The 20,926-nt window shown below is 51.5% G+C and overlaps 1 protein-coding gene across 2 annotated transcripts in view; it reads left to right on the plus strand.

Annotated features, from left to right (window-relative positions):
* ATP9A (ATPase phospholipid transporting 9A (putative)) overlaps window positions 1–20,069 on the plus strand; it is a 132,353-nt gene extending 112,284 nt beyond the window's left edge. For both annotated transcript variants that reach the window (XM_041732466.1, XM_041732467.1), the window contains exons 19-28: window positions 1,372–1,470; window positions 4,036–4,125; window positions 4,231–4,375; window positions 5,145–5,209; window positions 6,522–6,677; window positions 9,981–10,045; window positions 11,466–11,574; window positions 12,401–12,458; window positions 14,336–14,539; window positions 15,797–20,069. In XM_041732466.1, the coding sequence (XP_041588400.1) occupies window positions 1,372–1,470; window positions 4,036–4,125; window positions 4,231–4,375; window positions 5,145–5,209; window positions 6,522–6,677; window positions 9,981–10,045; window positions 11,466–11,574; window positions 12,401–12,458; window positions 14,336–14,539; window positions 15,797–15,933 (1,128 nt within the window). In that variant the 3' untranslated portion in view covers window positions 15,934–20,069. The remainder of the gene's footprint in view (window positions 1–1,371; window positions 1,471–4,035; window positions 4,126–4,230; window positions 4,376–5,144; window positions 5,210–6,521; window positions 6,678–9,980; window positions 10,046–11,465; window positions 11,575–12,400; window positions 12,459–14,335; window positions 14,540–15,796) is intronic.
* The last annotated feature ends 857 nt before the right edge of the window (window positions 20,070–20,926 follow it).

A 20,926-nucleotide genomic window follows, 5' to 3' on the forward strand; every position in this document is an offset into this window, starting at 1 on the left:
TTTATTCCCAAGCGTGCAGACGGGACTTCTGTTTCTGGTTTCCCTGGTCAGACAGGAGGGAGAAGGGGGTGTGGGGGCGAGGGGCCAGGGGAGTCTGGAGGTCGGCCCAGCACAGCCCCTTCACGGGCCGGACGCTGCTGGAACCTGGAAGATTTCTGCTCCAGCCCCTATCCCGACGCAGCAGCCGAGGCCGAGCAAGGTGGGCAGTATGCCTCCGGGCCTGGGGCTCAGGTCTGGGCACCCACCTGCAGTGCCCCCTGTTGTCCCGACGTGGGGCACTAGTCAGGTGGTGCACTGGTGACTTGCCATGGTTTTCTAGAGTTTGAGCCTCCTTGCTCCTTTCCCAGTTTGCTCTCCTACAACAAACCCTGAAAACTGGCACCGGACTGGGATCTCTTAAAATAATATTTTTTTTTTACGGCCAGATGGGAGGTGGAGAGAAGAGGCTGATGCCCTCCAGGGTGCAGCCCAGAGGCAAGGGCCCCCCAGAGGGCCCAGGGCCTGCGTCATGGCTGTCTCACTGCCTGGGGTGGTCCTTGGCAAGTGGCTTGACTTCTCAGGGCTCAGTTTCCTGCCTCACAAAGTTACTGTGAAGGTCAAACACGCTGAACGTGGACAGCACTTGATGGGTGCCTGGGGCTGCGAACGCTCGGGAAGCCATCACCGCTCGCTTTCCTGTCCCTCCCCCACTGCCAGCACGTCCTTTGTCCGGTGACTCAGCCTGCGTCCTTCCCCACTGTGGGCAGGAACAGCAGAGGGGTAGCGGGTAAACGAGCGGAGCCGGAAGCGCGTTCCAGAGTTTGGACTCTGAAGACCTGGATTCTGGGTCTGTTTGGGATAGGAGCTAGCTGTGTGGCTCTGGGGCAAGTCACCTGCCCTCTCTGAGCCCGCGACAGTGACATGCAGAATGACCTGTTAGGAGGTACGGAGGAGCTTGGCACATTCACTGTTGGCTTAACCCACCACATAGACTCTATGTAACGTGACAAGTCAGTGTTTCCTGCAGGACATGGAAGTGACCCTTCACCCATACGGCCATCCCCTTCTTTGAAATTATTTATTGCTTTAAGAAAAATTTCCAGAAGGGGGATGATGAGGTCAGAGGTTGTGCTTCATGATGTCTGTTGAAGCGTGTGGCCAGATGCTTTTGTAAAAGTGTTGCACCAGCTTCCGCTGCCACCAGCAGGGGTTCCTCGGGGTCCTGAAGCCCTCAGAGTGGGGTACTCCTGGGGTGTGTTGGGGACACCATGAGTCTCGAGGTAAATGGAATAAATGAGGGTTAGCTCAATGTTCTTGGAAACTGACCTGACACAGGTTGCAGGCTGGCCTTCCCCACGGACAGAGCGGGGCTCCTTTCTGCTGTGATTGCAGGTTTGGATGCTGACAGGGGACAAGCTGGAGACAGCTACATGCACTGCGAAGAATGCACATCTGGTGACCAGAAACCAAGACATCCACGTTTTTCGGCTGGTAACGTGTCCTCCGCACTGGGGCCTTGTGGGGGCGATGCTGCAGTTTGCCCTGTAACCTCAGGACCTGGTTGGGGACCCCTACAGAGGGGAGGGAGGAGCGTGTTAACCACCCAGGGTCAGGGAACTTAGAGCATTGGCTTGGGGGGAACTGCTGTGTGGCCCCAGTGAGGCTGTGGGTTTCCTTCTGGTGCTGGTTCAGAAGCGCCTCGTTATGGCCCTGTGTGCTTAACCTGCTGGGGCTCATGGTCCCTCGGAGAAGCTGGCACAAGGCACATTCGGGAGGAACGATGCAGATAAACCTGTCCATGTGAAATTGTGCATAGGAGTCCAGATTCCTCTGGACCCTTGAAGATCAGGTCCTTGGATAAGGAGTAAATTCCAGGGTTGCCTGGAGGCTCAGTCAGTGAGGTGTCTGCCTTCGGCCCAGGTCATGGTCCTGGGGTCCTGGGGAGCTGGGAGGTGAGGAGTGGGAGGTCCCCTCTGGGTGGGACACAGCAGCCCCGCTCCTGAAATCGGAGTGCTCACACCAACAACCGGAGGGGCTCTCTGCCTGTTCTGGGAGTCTCCCCTTGACCCCCCTGCCTTTGGTCCACAGCACACACAGCCTTCAGGAGAGCGGCAGTTTTGGGAACGGCACAGCGTTGTGTCGAGGCGGATACATTTAGTCTTCATTATACACGGATTCCAGATTTGCAAATGCAAATGCACTTACTTGCTAAAATGTGTTCGTAACCCAAAAATCAGTCCTCAGGGCGCTTTCAGAGTCCTCCGTGGACATGTGCAGAGCAGTGAGAAATCGTCATTGCCTGATGCGCACATTCCCAGCTGGGGTCAAACAAGGCGATTCCCTGCCTTCTCTGCTTTTGTACTACACGCAAGCACAGTAGTTTAAGATTGACCTAGTGCCACTTTTTTTTTTTTTTTTTTTGCATTTTTGTGCTGTCAGTGATTTCACTGTTTCACATCCCCCCCCCTCCCAGCACACTGCTGGAGCGGTGTCCCTAAGTACAGGAAGGTACGATGCGACTTACAGAGAAAGTCCATGTGTTGGATGAGTTTCCTTCAGGCAGGAGTTCTAGTGCTTTTGGTTATGAGTTCAGTGTTAATGAATCAACAATATGTATTTCTTTTTTTTTTTTTTTAAAGATTTTATTTACTTATCCATGAGAGACACACAGAGAGAAGCAGAGACATAACATAGAGGGAGAAGCAGGCTCCCTGCGGGGAGCCCGATGCAGGACTCGATCCCAGGACCCCGGGATCATGACCTGAGCCAAAGGCAGACGCTCAGCCACTGAGCTACCCAGGTGCCCGACAGCATGTATTTCAAAAGATGTGTTTAGGGGCACCTGGCTGGCTCAGCCAGTTAAGCAGCTGACTATTGATTTTGGCTCAGGTCGTGATCTCAGGGTGGTGAGATCCAGCCCCAAGTCAGGCTCTGTGCTGAGTGTGAAGCCTGCTTACGATTCTCTCTCTCCCTCTCCTCCGTTCATGGTTTCTCTCTCTCTCCCTAAATAAAATCTTATATATATAGATAGATAAAGATGTGTCTAAACAGAAACACATATATGACAAGGTATCGGACAAAAATATTGTGGCCAAAGACTCACAGGAGCCTGGCCCATATCTCCCCTCAAAGCAATGAATGGTTCCTTATTTATACTAAGTCAGTGTTCATAGTGACTCTTATTAATATAGCATAACCATTGAAAATAATGAGAAATGGGCTGTATGTCAAATATATTCCATATTCTCCACATTCTGTATATTAGGGGTTGCAAATGACAGTCCATGTGGCCACCTGAAATCAGATTTCATTTTATTTTTTTAAAGATTTTATTTATTTGAGAGAGAAAGAGAAAGCACAAGTAGGAGGAGGAGGGGCAGAGGGCGAAGCAGACTCCCCGCTGAGCACCCAGGCGCCCCCCTCCCCCCCACCCTCCGGGATCATGACCTGAACCAAAGGCAGACGCTTAACCGACAGAGCCACCCAGGCGCCCCTGCAAATAAGGTTTTATTTAAACACAGATGCACCCACTTGCTTGCCTACTGCCTGTGGCTGCTCTGGCGCTACAACGGCAGAGCTCAGTAGTTGGACAAGAGCTGTAAGGTCACGGCGCCTGGCCTGTCACACAAAGGTCGGGCACCCCGCTGGACACCCGGTTTCTGACGCCTCCCTCCCAACCTCCCAGATGTCGTACTCCGGGCAGGCTCGCCGTGCCGTCCTTTCCGTGTGTGCCCAGTGCAGCCGTGACCGTGCACCTTGTAGGGCCGTGTGACAAGCACCTTGCACGTGGTCAGGCGCAATCACTGTTGGCTCTTCGGTTACATGGGTCGCAGCCATCCCGGGGGAAGTGCGGGGTGACAGCTGGTGTACAGGCTCTCCCCATTCCCACAGAATCATAACAGACATGGTTGAATTTGGCTCTCCGTCCGGCGGCAAGGGCGGGGCGGGGGTCCTCGGCCGGGGTGGCCATTGTCCTCCCACCGGCTTCAGGAAGCCACTGTTTGTTGTTCTCTCTCCGGAGAGCAGAGCCTCCTCCACCCCTCTGTTCCCTTCCAGGTGACCAACCGCAGCGAGGCCCACCTCGAGCTGAACGCTTTCCGCAGGAAGCACGACTGTGCCCTGGTCATCTCGGGAGACTCCCTGGAGGTGGGTGCAGGGACCCCGCCAGCCGGCTCCTCCCGGGAGCGCGTGCCCCTCCCTGCTCGGTGGGGGCAGTGACCACCACCTGCCCCCCTGACCCCCCGCCCCCAGGTTTGCCTCAAGTACTACGAGTACGAGTTCATGGAGCTGGCCTGCCAGTGCCCGGCCGTGGTCTGCTGCCGCTGCACCCCCACCCAGAAGGCCCAGATCGTGCGGCTGCTGCAGGAACGCACCGGGAAGCTCACCTGTGCCGTAGGTAGGCGGCTGCCCGGGCGGATTCATTTCTGTAAGTCAGGGGATGGCTTTCACTGCCATCTGCCTCAGACCCCCTGGGCCGCTTCACTCAGGTCGTGACACTTTCCCCCAACAGACTCTGGCTCTATAATTATTCTTATTTTTAGTATTTCCCTTTGAGTGTGAGTAGATAAGGACGCTCTAGGGCTCTTCTCCTTAACTTGCCCTTTGCCTTTGCTAGTGACGCAGGGAGCAGTGCACAGAGGGCTGCAGACCACAGGCTGCGGTGCTGGGGCTGGGTTCCCGCCAGTGCTGGTTCCACTCCCCGGGGGCCCGGCCCAGCTTCCGTCTGCCCGTTGGCACAGTGGGGTAACCAGCACTCACATGGTGCTCATGAGGATGGAAAAGGGGTAGATTTAAAAAGTGCTGGCCGCAGGGCACGTGGAGGCTCAGGAGTGTGGTGTCCGTCTCTGCTGCTGGGGGGATGCTTCTCCCCACACCTCACAGGCCCCGGTGTGGCGTTGTAAACACCTGCCACCATGCCATGGGCGGGGCTCTCACCGGTCACTTGGTGTCCCTCTGACGCTCAGCTGCTCTGTGAGACAGGAAGCTGATACTGTGGGGTGTGGGAGTGATTAAATGGAGCAGGGCAGAAAAGACTCTTAGTAAGCAAGCACCCAGGGAAAGGCAAAACCTGCATGATTGTCCGAAGTAAGAATGAAATGTGGGGGTCCTGTTTCTCGTCTCTCCCCAATTTCCCGACTTTCCTCTCTGGTCCGTGTGGCCCACAGGTGATGGAGGCAATGACGTCAGTATGATTCAGGAATCTGACTGCGGCGTGGGTGTCGAGGGGAAGGTGAGTGCGGGTGCAGGGCATGGGGGGCTGCTCGCTGCCGAGCGGGAGTGGTTGGGGCAAGGGCATCAGGTGGTCGTGCTGGGCTGGGAGCTGCTCTGCTCCACGAGCTGGAGCTGCATTTCCCCTCAAAACAGCTTTCATGCTTCTGAGGATTCTAGATTAGCATGAGGAAGCCTAAGGAACCAAAAAGCATGATCACCTGGTTTTGTTATACGGGAATCAGAGATCTACATCATTTTACGTTGTCTACAGATGACAAGTGCTGATTTTTCACGTGCCAAGACTTAAATTAAGAAAAAAGAGTGTTTTGCTACATTGTTAGGGTGCTGTGAATGTACTTCACACTTTTCCATGGCGGCCACAGTGTCCATAAAAGCATCAGTTATCACATCATGTCCTGATATCTTGGGGTTTAGGGAAGAATGCGGCACCGTTTTGCCCCTCACGAAAAGCTGCAGTTTCTTAAAGTTTGTGTATTATAACAGCTTTTCTCTTTCTGTCCTTGTCACCTGTGAGCTTGCCTTAGAATTTACTCTGTTCTAATTTGTGACCTCTAAATGGCAATAGGCAAGAAGGTTGGTTACCAGGTTTGCTAGAACTTTGTGTAAAACAAGGGTACCGAGGCCCCGAGGGAGAGCTGGAGATGCTCTCCTATGCGTTTTGTTCCATACCTTCATGAATTGGGCGAATCCATACACTTTTTTGTTTCTCTTTCCACCCTTTCTGGTTTTGTGGTTCTCATCCAGTTGACAATTATTTGAAGTTACAGAATTCAGTGAACTTTGAGATGTTACTGGAATGGACTGTTTTAATGCCATCTGCCCTGTTAGTGGCATCCATCACACACCGTTTAAAATTAGAGAATTCTAATGGATGCACTTCTATAAATGTGCAAAGCTTATGCTCAAGAACGTTCCATTTGGTATTGTTGCTAGCCTCAGCGTCCCTTCCCCCAGCCTTACATTTCACTTAGAGGAACTGAGTGTTGTAAAGTGCCTATCTCTGATGATTCTTTGCTTCTGATACACATTATGGGGTGGGCCTGCCCCCCAAGGCCTAATACTAGATCCATTTGACCTCCCAATTACAACTATCTATGACTTAGAATGTTTTTTATTTAAATAAATTCCGCTTTTTAAATCAAATTTAGGCTTGGACCACCAGCCGAGTACAGCTTGAAACCAAAGAAGCCCTTCGTAGAAGTTTTCCAAAGATCTCCTTACAGCATCTTGCTTTTTCAATTAAAAAAAAAAAAATGCACTTGCTCTGACCTCTTGTGCTTCTGACGGTGCCCAATTTTATCGGATTTTAGGAAGGAAAACAGGCTTCCCTGGCTGCAGACTTCTCCATCACCCAGTTCAAGCACCTCGGCCGGCTACTCATGGTGCATGGCCGGAACAGCTACAAGCGGTCAGCCGCCCTCAGCCAGTTCGTGATCCACAGGAGCCTCTGTATTAGCACCATGCAGGTGGGTGGGCCGTGGTGCTCTGCCCTGGGGCACATGGCTGTCATGGAAAAAGCCTGAAACCAGACTGTGCTTTGGGGCCCTTACCCTACCCCGAGAAGTTGTTTGTTTATTTTCCCACCTGACCAGTTTGAATCCCTGCCTTGCTCACAGTTCAGCTGATAGACCTCAGATTGCCTAAGATCCTTCCTCCAGGCCGTCCCTCCTGTGGGGAGTGGATGTGTGCATTAGCACTGGTGCGTCTCGAGGGCTTGGCATGAAGTAGGTGTGGGGTAAATGCCCAGAGCCATTGTGATTGGTTTTCCCCAGGGAGAAATGCAGAATTAAATGCTGGGTGAATAGTCTGGTCCTGAGTTTTCCAAATGCAAAAATGAGGGCCAGCAGAGAATATCCACAAAAGAAGAAGGACTTGCTTTTCTTGAGCTCTTCCTATATACCCTGGGCGCCAGGCTAGCGCTCACAATACAGCATCTTGTGTGCTCCTCACAGTAGTCTGAACCATGCCCATTATACAGATGGGGAGTCTGAGGTTCAGTGAGGGTGAGAAATGTGTGCAGTGTCCCTCAGGGGTTTGGTCTGCATCAGTGCAGGGACCCCAGACCTGTGCTCCTCCTCATGGTGCCTCCTCGAGTGACCTCAACCTCGATACAGGGAGGCCTGTGCTGTCTCCACTTGCAAGGGCTCTCAGGTGGGACAGCATAGCCTGCGGCCCGGAGGCATCTCATCATGACATAGTTCTGCCTCCAGCCACCCGCGCTGGGAGTTGAGCTTGGTTGTTGCGATTGTTCATCTTCTCAGGAGTAAGAGCCTGCTCCCATCTTGCTTCTCACAAAAGAATTCTAGAGTATTTTTCCCACCTTCTCTCTCACCGACTCCTTTAACATCTGTCATCAGTCTTAGCAATTAAGCATATACTAGGAAGAAGGCCAGAGGGTGGGAAGAAACACATCTTGGGTGTTGAAAATCTATTGACTGGTTCCCCTCTATGGACATTTGGTGAAAATATTGCAATTAAGTAGTGAGAACATAGGGATGATGTGACTTGGAACCCATATCTCTTTCTGACCACACCACCAAACATCTCCGAGAGCTTGAGCAAGTCACTTTACCCCTCTGGGCCTCAGTCTTCCATCCATGCAATGGGGATGACGAGACCTGCCTTGCCTCTCAGACAAGGCTACTTTGAGAACAAGGGTTCTCTAAGGCATCAAGTGCGAAGGCATCCTTACCACTATTAATAAGAACAAAACAGGGTGATGTATAGGGTAAGGTGACATTTTAATCTGTGGGAAAAGGCACTCCATGATGACATAAAAGGCATCCTGCCTTTCTGGGTAAGTCAGCTGGTGCTGCTGTACGTGCATGGGACCTCCCGCTCTTCTGGCCTCATCCGTGCCTGATGGGGGTGATTTTATGTTTCCAACATCTAGTGCATTTGTGAGCCTAGGAGCCTTAAAGTGATTTTTTATCGATGTGATCTACACCTAAACAGCTGTTACAGTTCATCAGACCACATCTGTACTTGTATGTTAGCTCATGAATTGTGCTAGATGTTGCTGTGGTTAAATCACCGGGAGATCAGTCAGCTTGTCCCTGGGCATGCACACAAAGGCTGAGCTGGGTGAGCCGACTGACTGTATGTTGTTACCCTGAACATCAATTTAGAAAAAAATTTCAGGGTGGGCAATTGTTGTTTGAGCGTTAAAAGCAGGCCCTTCAGCCCTGTCCACTGTGCTGAGAGTGGTCGGCTGAGGGCAAGTCCCTGTTAGAGCTGAACCTTGACCTTTGTCTCTAATAGACGTGGCCGTAGTGTTTTATTTTCCCTAAAATGTTCTCTCCAAGGTGAAGGCTCTGGGGCCAGCCCAGCCCTGTTAGAGGAAGGAGGCTCTTGATGTAGATGTATAAAACTACACACCAGATTCTGGACATCTTGACAAGTATCCTTTCTGGGCTGCAGCCTGGCCGTGGTGGAAAGTCATTGGAAAGGTGGCTTTCACCTTCCAGTTCTGAGGTATGACCAGGGCTCAGCTGCAGCCGCCCAGGACTTCGGCCCCACGTGGCACCTGGGTTTCCAGCTCTGTGCCCAGCAAACACCCACAGCAGGCAGCTGGGGTAGATGCCTCTGGCCACACACCCCTTTTGATCATGAGGCTGGCTCAGGCGCTCGTATTCAGCTTTTGAAAAGCCTCAAGTTGCCTCTGGCCTCTTTTTGGTTTTATGTGACTAGGAATTAGCTTTGAGGCCACTTTTCTTCCATTAGCCTGTAGATGCCCAGAGAAGGAAGTAACAGCATCTCTATCCGATTTATCTCCCCAGCCCGTCTTTTCCCTGCCAGTAGCTACTGTTTTCCAAATCAGGAAGTAGACATTCCAGCAAGGGTTTGGAAGTGTCTTTTTTTTTTTTTTTTTTAAGATTTTATTCATTTATTCTGAAAGAGAGAGCACAAGTAGGGGGAGCAGCAGAGGGAGGAGGAGAAGCAGACTCCCTGTGGAGCAGGGAGCCTGATGCAGAGATCGATCCCAGGACCCTGGGGTCATGATGTGAGCCAAAGGCAGACACTTCACCCACTGAACCACCCAGGTGCCCCTGGAAGTGTCTTTATTGCTCTTGTCTCATCATAACACTTTCCAAAAACAGTAAAATGTGTCCTGTGAAATGGGATGCCTTCTCTGCAGTCCCACCTCCGGGGTAGCTGGTGTACATCCTCACGGTGGGGGTATCTTTCCCTGTCCATGTCCATACCTGCGCAACTTGTTTATCGGTTGCCTGCCTCTGTGGGCTGTCAGGAACTGTCAGGAGTGTGGGTCCCGGACACAGAGCTGGGCTTGAGCCCCGCAGTGCCGTTCCCCTGCTCAGATTCCCCATCTGTGTCATGCAGGTGATATTAGGACTTGATCTCATGGGTGGTTCTGGAGATTCACGGAGATCTCATAGAGGATTCCTGGGTCCAGCCTGTGTAACTTTAAGTTAAAGTTACTTAAAGTCAGTGTTTACAGAGGGGCTGAGAGTGGCCTCTGCAGTGAAACCCCCCAGGAAAGACTCCTGGCTCCTGTCACTTAGGAGCTGTGTAGTCTTGGGCAAGTCACTTCACCTCTCTGTGCCTTACTCTTGTCATCTGTAAATAGGGGTTGATGATAACAGTGCCTACATCATATGGTGATTGTAATTGTGAAAAGAGCTGATTTACTTAAAGCACTCACAACTGTGCTGGTAAAGTTTGTGCCGTGTTAAGTGTTGGGTGTTATTCTATACGCATAGGAATTTTGTCATTATTTTTGGTAACATCCTCCTTTCTCGTTGGCACAGGCTGTCTTTTCTTCCGTGTTTTACTTTGCCTCCGTTCCTCTCTATCAAGGATTCCTCATCATTGGGTAAGGAAATCTAGGCAGGGTATTAATTTTTTTTTTTTTTAATGTGAAACCTCTCTAAAATGCCACAGATGAGAGAAGAGACGTGGTGTCTAGACCGTTTAGTCACCAAGTTGCCAGCAGTGCAGTTTAGAACCTTCTTGAATTCATCAGTTTTTGAGCTGGCAAGCCTGTAACCAGATTGAGGAAGTGGAGTCCGATATGTTTGTTGTTCAGAGCACTTGGCCGTGTGTACCTGGGAATGGAAAAATGCTTGCCCGTGAGAGTCTGAGCCGACTGGTGATGGGCAACCAAAGCCAGAGCAAAGGTTCACAGACTCAGTGATTTCACTGTGGTCTTAGAAAAAGTGAAAGAGGACCTCTGGAAAGTACCATCCCTGCCATGGACCCTAGTAGAAGGTTCTGCTGCTGGGTCTCAGTTTCTAAGGCAGGCCAGAGCCTTGATGTCTCGGGGGACGCACCTAACAGAGTTTTATGGCTGCGTGCCACTGACTTGTTAGAGTAGCATGTCACCTGGACGTTTGCTGCCATCAGACCCATCCCCATTCCTGACTTGGAATTCATGACGTTCCTTTTGATCCTTCAGAGAAAGTGCTCAGTCTGTGAATGACCCAGGTAGGTGGAGTTTGATTACCATGTGCCCTAGAGAGAGACGCATGTAGGGCGCACTCCTGGTCGTGAACAGGTGGGAAGCACAGAAAGGCTGGCTGGCCCCAGGGGAGAGTCATAGGAAGGACGCCTTCCTCCTTTTTATATTGACCACTTCAGTCTGAGAGGAGGCAGTGGAATTCTGCTGGCTTCTCGTTTGAAAAGCAGACAGTCTTTTGTCAGGTCCCAGAAGGATGAAAGGACATGCCAGAGTGTACGCATGGGGGCTCCCGGAGCTTTGCTCCACGTGGCCTCCTGTGACTGGATCCCTCGTCTCTCTACTTGCTGTCTCCCCTCATCACTCAGCTCCAGCTGCACTGGCTGCCTTGCTGTTCTTCAAACAAGACACACACTCGCCTCTGGGCCTTTGCATGTGCTGCTCTCTCTGCCTGGGATGCTCTTCCCTCCATTTGCGCATGACTACCTCTCACCTTTTACAGGTGTTTACTCAAATGTCACATCCTTTGGGCACCCTCTCTAAAATTACACCACCCCCATGACTCTCTCCCTCTTCCCCATTAGAGTTTCCTTCTTAGCGCTCACCTGCAACACACAGTGTAGTTTATCGACTTTGTTGACTCACTGACTAGCATGAAGGCTCTCCGAAGGCAGTTGTTTCTGACTCTCCAGTGCGTAAAACTAGCCCGGGCACAGAATGGGCAGTGGATGGTTGTTGAATGAATGGGTGGGAATTGGGCTCCAGAGGCTGGAGAAACAAATTGCTCACTTTCCTTCGGCTGGGTCTCACCTGTGGTGATTTCTGCCCCCATCCCCAGGTACTCCACCATTTACACCATGTTTCCTGTGTTTTCCCTGGTCCTGGACAAAGATGTCAAGTCGGAAGTTGCCATGCTGTATCCTGAGCTCTACAAAGATCTCCTCAAGGTTCACTGGACTCTTCCTTCCCTCCTTCTTTCCTTCCTCCCTTTTCTCCTCCCTCTCTCCCTACTTTTTTTTTTTTTTTAAGATTTTATTTGTTTATTCATGACAGACAAAGAAAGAGGCAGAGACACAGGCAGAGGGAGAAGCAGGCTCCATGCAGGGAGCCTGATGTGGAACTTGATCCTGGGACTCTGGGATCATGCCCCAGGCTAAAGGCAGCGCCAAACTGCTGGGCCATCGGGGCTGCCCCCTCTCTCCCTACTTTTAACTTATTTCACACAAACCCTCCATATTTGAACACATTGATTTGAACTGGTGACTGCTTAGAGGAAGGCGTGGGATTTTTTTTTTTTTCTTAAAAAAGTAGCATACGCACTTGTAAAGAATGTTAAACAGTACAGTAATATGTAAACTGAAAACGAAGCAACTAACAACTTAAAAAAAAAAAAAAGCCGCTGACTGTTCCATCCTGCAGCTTGTGTCTGCTCTTGGAAACGTTCTTGTGTTTGCTTCTGAAAAGTGTGTGTGGGTGTGTAGGGAGTGTGTGGTGTTTGTGCTGTTTGTGTTGTATGTGTGTGGTGTGTGTGTGTGTGTGCATATGATTTCATTTATTTGTCCTCAAGGAATTTTACTAAAGAGCAGATTTATTTCCACTGAATACCAGTTCTCCTTAAAAAATGTGATTTCTCTAACGTGTTCAGATATGTGCAAGACACTTCTTTTGATGAAAACAGGCAGGTTGCCTCTTTAGTGGAGGAGATGCGTGGGGCAGCTGACACACTGGGTGAACCAAGCGCGATAACCTGCTGTGTCTCTCTTTCTCACTTAGGGAAGACCATTGTCCTACAAGACCTTCCTAATATGGGTTCTGATTAGCATCTATCAAGGTAAGGAAAGCGAGACCACCTGTTACCTCGTGCTAAGCCTTTCTTTTGTCTGTACAGCATGAAGAAGCTCCAGCTGGAACCCTGAACTTTGGTTAGGGGGCAGGACCATGCACCCCAGGGAGGTCCTGCTCGGCATGTCCTGAGGAACTGGAACGTTCAGCACCATGATAGATCTGTGAGGTGGTACTGTCTGCTTCATGAGAAAAAGTCAGAAAAAAAGATAACGGATACCGTTCAAAACCCGCCAACACACGCAAACCATTGTAACAAAAAGCTTTGTTGCTTTCTGGAATGGTCTGATACTTTTTGGAGGCCAAGTTACAGTTTTTGAAAAATGCATTTACTTCAGGGGCCTCTAGGGAGGGTCCCTCAGATTGCAGCGACTTTGTAAGATGACTTTTAAGTATAGGAGAAAGAAATATCAAAACCCCTGTTGGCGCTTATTTCTAGTTTTATGCATATTTTATAATGTGCACATAACTGTGCAGTAGTCCTAATATGTCTGTCTGCTCAGGGACCAACATGGTTCACAAATATATGTTGTGTATTGGGGAGGTCTCACTGGGGGGACCTGTAACTGGAAGGTATAGAAACCATCGAGGCAGGAGGTTAAATTGTCCTTAAAAAATTGAGGAGGGGGTATTTTTTTTTTTAAAGATTTTATTTATTTATTCATGAGAGACCCAGAGAGAGGCAGAGACACAGGCAGAGGGAGAAGCAGGCTTCATGCAGGGAGCCTGACGTGGGACTCAGTCCCGGGTCGAGGAGGGGGTATTTTTAAGAAGCGGACCAAAGCGTAATATATGCGTGTCGATATTTGCAGCGATCTTTTCTGTATAGAGGTTCGTAAAGAACGAACAGTGAAGCTCCATTTCACCCCCCCGTCTCGAACCCCATTGCGGTGGGCAGTGACTCGAGGAGTTTAGGGGTTTAGCGTCTATAGTATTCTTGTGCTGTGTGTAGTTTTGATCTGTGTGAGCGCTGCCTGTCTGCTTTCTGCTGTGCTTGAAAAATATGTATGTGTACCCTCCTCCGCTTTCCTTTCTTGCCTGGGTATGTGACGCTCGTGTCTCTCTGTTACCGCTGTCATTTGTGTGTGTGTGCGTGTGGGTGTTAGAGAAACGGGTGACCCAAGATGCACCATCCTAACTCTTCTTGAGGTCGTGGTTCTCTACCATCGAGCGCATCCGTGGTGGTGAGTCACATTGTAGTTTACAGCGTTACATTGTTGTAAGAGAAGATCTCTGAAGGTTTTCCTCTTTCAAAGCTGAAACCCTGTCCTCGTTCCTGCTTCCCTTTCTGCCTCTAGGATGTGACTACTTTAGATTCCTCATACAAGTAGAAGGTCCACAGTATTTACCTTTCTGTGACTGCTGACCTCTGCTGTTTTAAATCCTGGATTTAAGTTTAAATATCTCTTTCTTGTTCCATCCACTCCAGAGTTACTCTCTGCAGCCTCTTTTTTTTCCCATCTCTCCATCCCCCATCCTTGTCCCTCTCTCTCTCTTCCTCTCTCTCCCTCTCTTCTCTTCTCTTCTCTTCTCTTCTCTTCTCTTCTCTTCTCTTCTCTTCTCTTCTCTTCTCTGCAATTATAGACTCCTTATTCTATAAAGGTCCAAAAGGAAAATAGGAAACTAGAATGGGACACCTGTTTAAAACCTCCATAAAGCTAACCACTCATCAACCTCATTTATAGCAAGTGCCATCTTTCATGCCTAAATGGAAAATACACAAAAAGGAGCCCCTCCTGGGAGTGAGCCCCGGGAGCTCCAGATGGGGAGTGTGGAGGGCAGCAGCTCTGGGCAGGCAGAGCCATGTGGGACCGTGTGGGGCCCTTGTGGGGCCATGTGGGATGTCAGCTTCCTCTGCCTTCCCAGGGAGCACCATCATGTACGGGGCCTTGCTGCTGTTTGAGTCCGAGTTCGTGCACATCGTGGCGATCTCCTTCACGTCGCTGATCCTCACGGAGCTGCTGATGGTGGCCCTGACCATCCAGACATGGCACTGGCTCATGACGGTGGCCGAGTTGCTCAGTCTGGCCTGCTACATCGCCTCCCTGGTGTTCCTACACGAATTCATCGGTAAGACCCCTTCCCCCTCCACCCCTGCAGCTAAAGCCTAGAAGTCGGGCTGGAGGATGTGTCACGGGCTCCTGGAGGAAGGCTGGGTTCATCCTGGACTCATCCTGGGCTCTGTGTCCAGCAGGCCTGGGCACTCAGCTGCCCCCATTTTGTGACTGGCGTCCCCTTGGGGCAAGCGGCAGTTGTGAATCAGCTTCCTGGATCGGAGGCTGTCGGACGTGATGTCAGTAGCGTTTCCTTTGAAAAGGACACGGTGTTAACTGGCTTAGAGGGGAGTCCATTCCATTCAACAAAGACCCGGTGGGTTTCTCCAGGGAGCTGGTCACTGCGCCGGGCTCTGGGGGCCTATGGAGAGGTCATGTCCAGGTTTTGCTCATAGGCCTGCAGGATTTGTCCTTCTCATTAGGTTGAAAAACTCCACCTTCCCCCGAAAGCATCTCTTATCACTCCTCTTTATTGATCATCAAATGTTCCTTGAAGTTTTGGTAAAGGTAAAAGGAACATCCTGTGAGATCTGAAGTCTTGGAGCAGGTTCACACTTGTCCCGAGAGTCAGAATGGGTTTCATGAGCACCCATGTGTGCTCAGTGGCTGGGGGTGGTAGGCCCTGCCCCCGGGAAGCTGCCACGAGCCGGGTGGGCTCTTAGTGGGGCCGTGGCCCGGGCCAGCCGCCTGCTCCCCATCTCATGCTCTGCTACTGCGGAGGACCACGTGCTGTGCTCTCGAGGAACCCTCTGGACTGCGGGCTTGCTGTCATGCAGCAGAAGGGGGCTTCCGAAGCCCCCCACCCAGGGCCACCACCATTTCCTGCTTAGCACCGTCTTTAGACCTGACCCCGTAGGGGCTTTGGTGACCATCCCGGAGGCAAAGGGAAACTGTTTCGGGGGTTGGAGTGCTTTCTGCTCTCAGGCGGCTGAGGGCGGGTGGGGTGTACAAAGAAAAGCCCCAGCCGTCAGCATCTGGATCACACACACCTGTAGGAATCGTTTGCGTCCATGGTTTTCTTCCCCTGGTGTTGGAAGCAGCATTTCAGCGGCTGTGGATTCAGCTGCGGAAGCAGGTCAGAGAGGGAGGAGGGAGTGGGGCGAGTCCAGGCCCTGACACAGAGCCGAGGACAGGGACTTGAGCCAGGAGGCCGTGTGTCGGTGACCGGAGACAGCTCTCCCCCGGGATAGCCGTGCCGGCTGCTCCTGAGCCATAAACACAGGCCTTCCAGAACATTCCACGTGCTCACCGCCATCTTCCCGTTTGCTTGCAGATGTGTACTTCATCGCCACTTTGTCGTTCTTGTGGAAGGTCTCCGTCATCACTCTGGTCAGCTGTCTGCCCCTGTACGTTCTCAAGTATCTGCGGAGACGGTTCTCCCCGCCCAGCTACTCGAAGCTCACGTCGTAGGCGTGCGCTGGCCCAGGGCACGGCCTCTGCACTCTCCTGGTGGACAGAGATCAAGTTGCGTTTTTATTAACCGCCACCTGCAGATCCTGCAGTAATCGCTAACACGTGCGCGGGGTCCCGACGCCAAGTGGACGGGGAGGTTCCTGGAAGGGGCCCCCGTGGGCCTGCTCGGGCCCCGACGGTTCGGCCTTGAGTGAATGTACATATGTTAAAGCCGGTGGCTCAGCAAATGGAGTTACAAGTGGGTCACTGTGCAAGCTTCCTATGACTTGAATTTTGTTGTCATGTGATAAAAAGTTTCTGTCCAGTTGACGATTGTTAGAGGGGTTTTGGTTTTTGTTTTAAACAATCCCGATGTATGTGTCCTCTTCATGCCTTTCTTGCTCTTAAAAACCCGTTTCAGAGAAATGGTAAAAAGCACTTGGTATGGACTTGTGGGAAAAGACAGTGACTTTGGTAAACAGTTTATCCGGATAGTAATCTCAAGGTGGACATGCTAAGCGTCCTGTCCGAGGCCGCTCTGCTTACTGAAGCCACACCGGCTTCCTAGGGTGACACGGGGCAAAGGAGAGGAGAGAGAGAGAGAGAGAGAGAGCGAGCCATAAATCCAGTCTGTTCTCCCTCAGATTCAGCATCTCCAGCACTTGACTTAGCTTCACCTGCCACCTCGTAAAAAGAATTTCAAAGGTGTTATCCCGCTCTGTTCGGACCTGGTAACAATTATAAAGCCTGTGGCTCTCTGAGGACACCCTCAGCCATTTTCAGCAGTTGTTTTAGCAGGAAACGTGCCACTGAACAGCTCCTAAACGTGTCGACAGAGTGATAAGAGACTCAACTAATTCTTTAGACAACGTCGCACATGTGGCTCGGCCCCTCGGAGTGTCCCGAGTGCGAGGTCAGGGGTGGGGGTTCCTGCTTCCACAGAAATCTGTTTCCTATCAGGAGGCTGGATGACAAAGGCAGAGGCATCTCACCGTGTCGCTGTTCCTCGTTCATCGGCGGCAGCTTCAGGCAAGGAGCCCCCCGCCCCCCATCGTGGGAGGAGGCCCCGGGGCCGCCGCTCTGGGGGTCTGGGCTCCGGGGCGCTGCCTACGGATTTCAAGGGGGGACCTTGCTGAAAGGCAGCCAGGGGTGGAGAGTCCTCCCCCTGCCAGGACAGAGGACACGCATGTGTGTTTCTTATAAAGCTGTGGCTGCTCGTTTCAGAGGAAGAAGGGAGTTTCAAGCCCCGGACGTGGCAGGGCAAGGATTCTTGGGTTTTCAAGTCACCCGGCGCCGCAGCCACACATGCATGCCATCGGCGCAGTTGGTGTGTGTGCCAGAGCTGACCGTGTTTGAGATCTTGGGTGTGTGATTAATTCCCTCCGCCCTTCAGCATGACGCTTCTCGTGTGCGCTCCAGGGATGGGAGCTCCAGCCTGGCGGCAGGACCAACCTGCCCTGAGGGAGGTGGGGGCGGGCGGAGCAGGAGGTGGTTCCTTGCCTGGGGAGCACTCTCGACATGCTCGTGGGTTTCTGTTGCCCTTTTAAGACTTTATATAAAGAGGACAGTAGGTTTCAGGCACTGGTAGCGGCTGTGACATTGCTTCTGTTTTAAGATTGTGCATTTCCGCAGTGTGTTTGCCTTCCTGGGCCAGTCGTTTCTGCCCAACGGAAAAGACCTACCGAGGATATAAGTTGCAGCGAATGAGTGGTTATTTAGGAATAGGACCCTGGTCCAGAACTCTCAGGAACGTGGAACAGGTGTGACTTCTTTCCCGAGTGATGTTCTGGAGTTTTCAAAGGTAGGGAGGGGTTGCGTCGGGCTCCGAGTTTCACGCTTGCATTGAAGTTGGAAGTCCCATTGCATTCTGAGTTTGCAAAACCCTGAGCCTGCCCTTCTTCATGGGCAGGTGACGGCCCCTGCAGGTCCGTCTTGTGGGACCACGGTTGGGAGATGTGAGACACTCCCAGGAGCTTCAGGGAGGTGGTCACTCTCTGTCCCAAGTCCCACCTTTGATCCAGGTGTGGGAGTTGACTTTTGAGGTCAACACCTGAGATACCCCGGAAGGAAGGAAGCTTCTCAGAGAGGCCGAAGCAGCCCCCGCCCCCGCCCCCCCCGGAGGCTGAAGGAGGCTTGTCTGTGCCATGGAAACCCTCGTTCCGTTGTGCCAGCCGCGCTCTGGTGGAGGCAGTCAGGGGCCAGAGGCGCCCAGACCGCCACGCGGTGGAGCGGCCCGTCCAGGGCAACCTGCTCGCCTCGGCGGCCGGGGGGCCCTCAGGGGGCCGGAGCCTCCAGTCGTCTGAGAGCACAGGAAGCTTACCCGGGCCCCGCAGACCGACCCCAGCGGAGAAGGGGCGCATGCGCGTGCCATCCTAGGTGTGGGGGAGACATACGCACCCGAGCTAATTTCTAGGAAGCTCCTGAGTTCGTAAACCTTAGGCATCAGGATTCTTTTGGCCTTTTTCTTGGTTTACCAATCTGGAAAGAAATTAGGAAACACCACTGACCCCCCTCCCCTCCCCTTGGACCTCGGGGCGGTGGGGGGGACCAAAGTGTCTGACAGCTGATGTAATTTGAGGCCAGACCCCCCACCCCACCCCCCCGGTTTTCAATCTGTGTTCAAACGTTTCTCCTTAAAGCAAAAATGACAAGTCCCCCTGCCCTCCTGACACCACTATGTATTTCTGTCGCAATAAGCACTTTCATTACTTTGTGATGACTCCTAGTCTGTTTCTCGGTGATGGTTGTGTGCGCGTGAGGACAGTGGGATCTCTGTGCGTTCTCCTTTTTCCCTCCTTCCTTCCTCTTACGCAAATGACCAGACAAGCTTCTTCCGTCTTCAGTGATTTCCGATGCCTGACAGTGTTGATCCCAGTTTGGAGGGCGCGCAGGCTCACGTGCGTGTTGCCCGTGGTGCCAGGCGAGACTGGCCGTGCGGACCGAGCTGCCTGGGCGGCCGGCTTGGCCCCGGAGCGAGGAGGGGCACCCCCGGGAGCATCTTGACATCGGAGCAAAGCAGCTGTTGGCAGCCGCCGGGAGCTGGGATGCTCCCACCGATGGGGTCATTATGTCCAGGTCCCAGGCCAGCTTCCCGTATCAAGTGCAGCAGCGATCTCAAATACCGACGTCTGCTCCCCCTGCCCTCGGTGTGCTCTCCGCCGAAGGCCGCGGTTACTCTGACAACTTCTGAATGTATTTTGAGTTTTGTGCTCACTGGAAATCGACACGATAATGCCTATTCCTTCTCCGGACTTTTGTTTTTATACTTTGTTTTGTTTTTACTGGGGGTGGGGATGGGAACGCCCTCATGCCTTTACGGGGCAGCATTTTAAACCTCTGCCAAGTCTGCCGATGGGACCTACACGTGCTTCCGCTCTATCCTGTTGAAGGCGAACACCTGTCATCTGTTTTTGATCTTTAATCTTCTGTGTGTTTGTGTGTGTGTGTGTGTGTGTGTGTGATGTCACCTCCAGTGTTTTGATGCGATACTTGGTTTGCATTAAAATCCCATTAACTCCCAGCTTCGGTTTCGTGGAAAAGCGTACAAGGAGCTTTGTAAATACAACAGATTTTATTTCTCCTCCCTTCCTTGAATGTAAAGCCTCTGATCGTGTACCCTTCTTGGGAAATAATTTCCATTAATGTATGTTCATTATGTCTTTGAATGGACCTGAGATGCACACCAGAGGCCTGAGCTCCTCGCCGTCTGCTCAGGCCACAGCTTCACCTGCCGCTCCGCCCTGGTCACCGCGTGGTCAGAGGTGCCCTCCGTTAACGTCCTGGGCAACATCAGTGAATCCTGCGTTTGTGGGGGGGTGGGGGGGTGGGGGGAAGGCAGGTGGGGGGTGCGCACACAAAAAGATTTGTGACTAATTTATTATTTTGTTGTGATGGGGCTGACTGTTAACTCTCCTAGGAGTCTGGGCCTGCCTCATGAGTAGGTCTCTCTACGTGTGATCCTCACCAGGACAGCGTTTTGTCATTAGAGGGAAGCTCTGGTCCAGGATGCTTTAATTTAGCAGGGACTCCCAGATGATTTAAATTCTCGATCCTGTGATGATACACATGTGATCCTGCGTGTTTCTGAGCGGTTCTCCTTTCATTGTCTGCCAGCCTGGCCCGTTGCTGTTGCCCAATAAAGCTTGTGTACTTTATGCCTTTGGGGATCATTTTAATTTGTGTGGAAACATGAATTCTGGTGTCAAAATGAAGGCTTTTCTTTTATTCTAATGCTTCTAGTTTTGTGTGTATCTCATAGTACACAAAGTGTGAATAACTTTTTCTCCAGTTATTTCGATTTTTGGCAAAAAAAAACAACAAAACCCAAACCCATGCCTTGTTTATCATTCTGTACTGTTGTCTATTCCAGACATGTCAGCATTTCAGAAGGTGATCCGATACAAATAGGAAAAAGGGGAACGTTTTAGAAGATCCATTTTTTGTTTGTTTTTACACCTAGTCCTTGATCAGTTTAGATACCTTTTGAAAAAAAATGATAGAAGATTTGGGAATGCGGTCACCTGTGTTTTAGGCAGAGGAGGTTTGTAGGCTGTTGTGCAGGAAGCAGAGGACGTGTTTTGTAAATCTTCCTCGGTGCTCCTCAGCTGGGGGTGCCCACGATCCTTTTCCTGAACCCCGACTTGTCAAAGCAGCCAGCCAGAGGCTGTGAAATTCCATGGGCGCGCAGACACCGCTCCCTGCTCGCCACTAGGGGGAACTTGAGATCGAAAGACCTTTATGTTTCCTGTTTTCAACCCCGGGAAGGTCCACCAGCCCGGCTGCTCTGTTCGAGACGCTGCTTTCATAGCTCAAAACTGATTTCATGGCCAACGTCTCTGTTAAAAACAGACATTTCTTTTTATGTTGTTGACCAGACTATTTTGCTGGACTTCGCTTAAACACACACACACACACACACACACACACACACACGCACACTAGGGTTGGAAGGGGTGGTGGTGGTGGTGGTGGGAGATGAATATTTATTTGATCTTGGATATTTGTATTCTTG

The sequence above is a fragment of the Vulpes lagopus genome, chromosome 18, assembly GCF_018345385.1.
Source record: "Vulpes lagopus strain Blue_001 chromosome 18, ASM1834538v1, whole genome shotgun sequence".
In the NCBI taxonomy this organism is placed as follows: Eukaryota; Metazoa; Chordata; class Mammalia; order Carnivora; family Canidae; genus Vulpes; species Vulpes lagopus.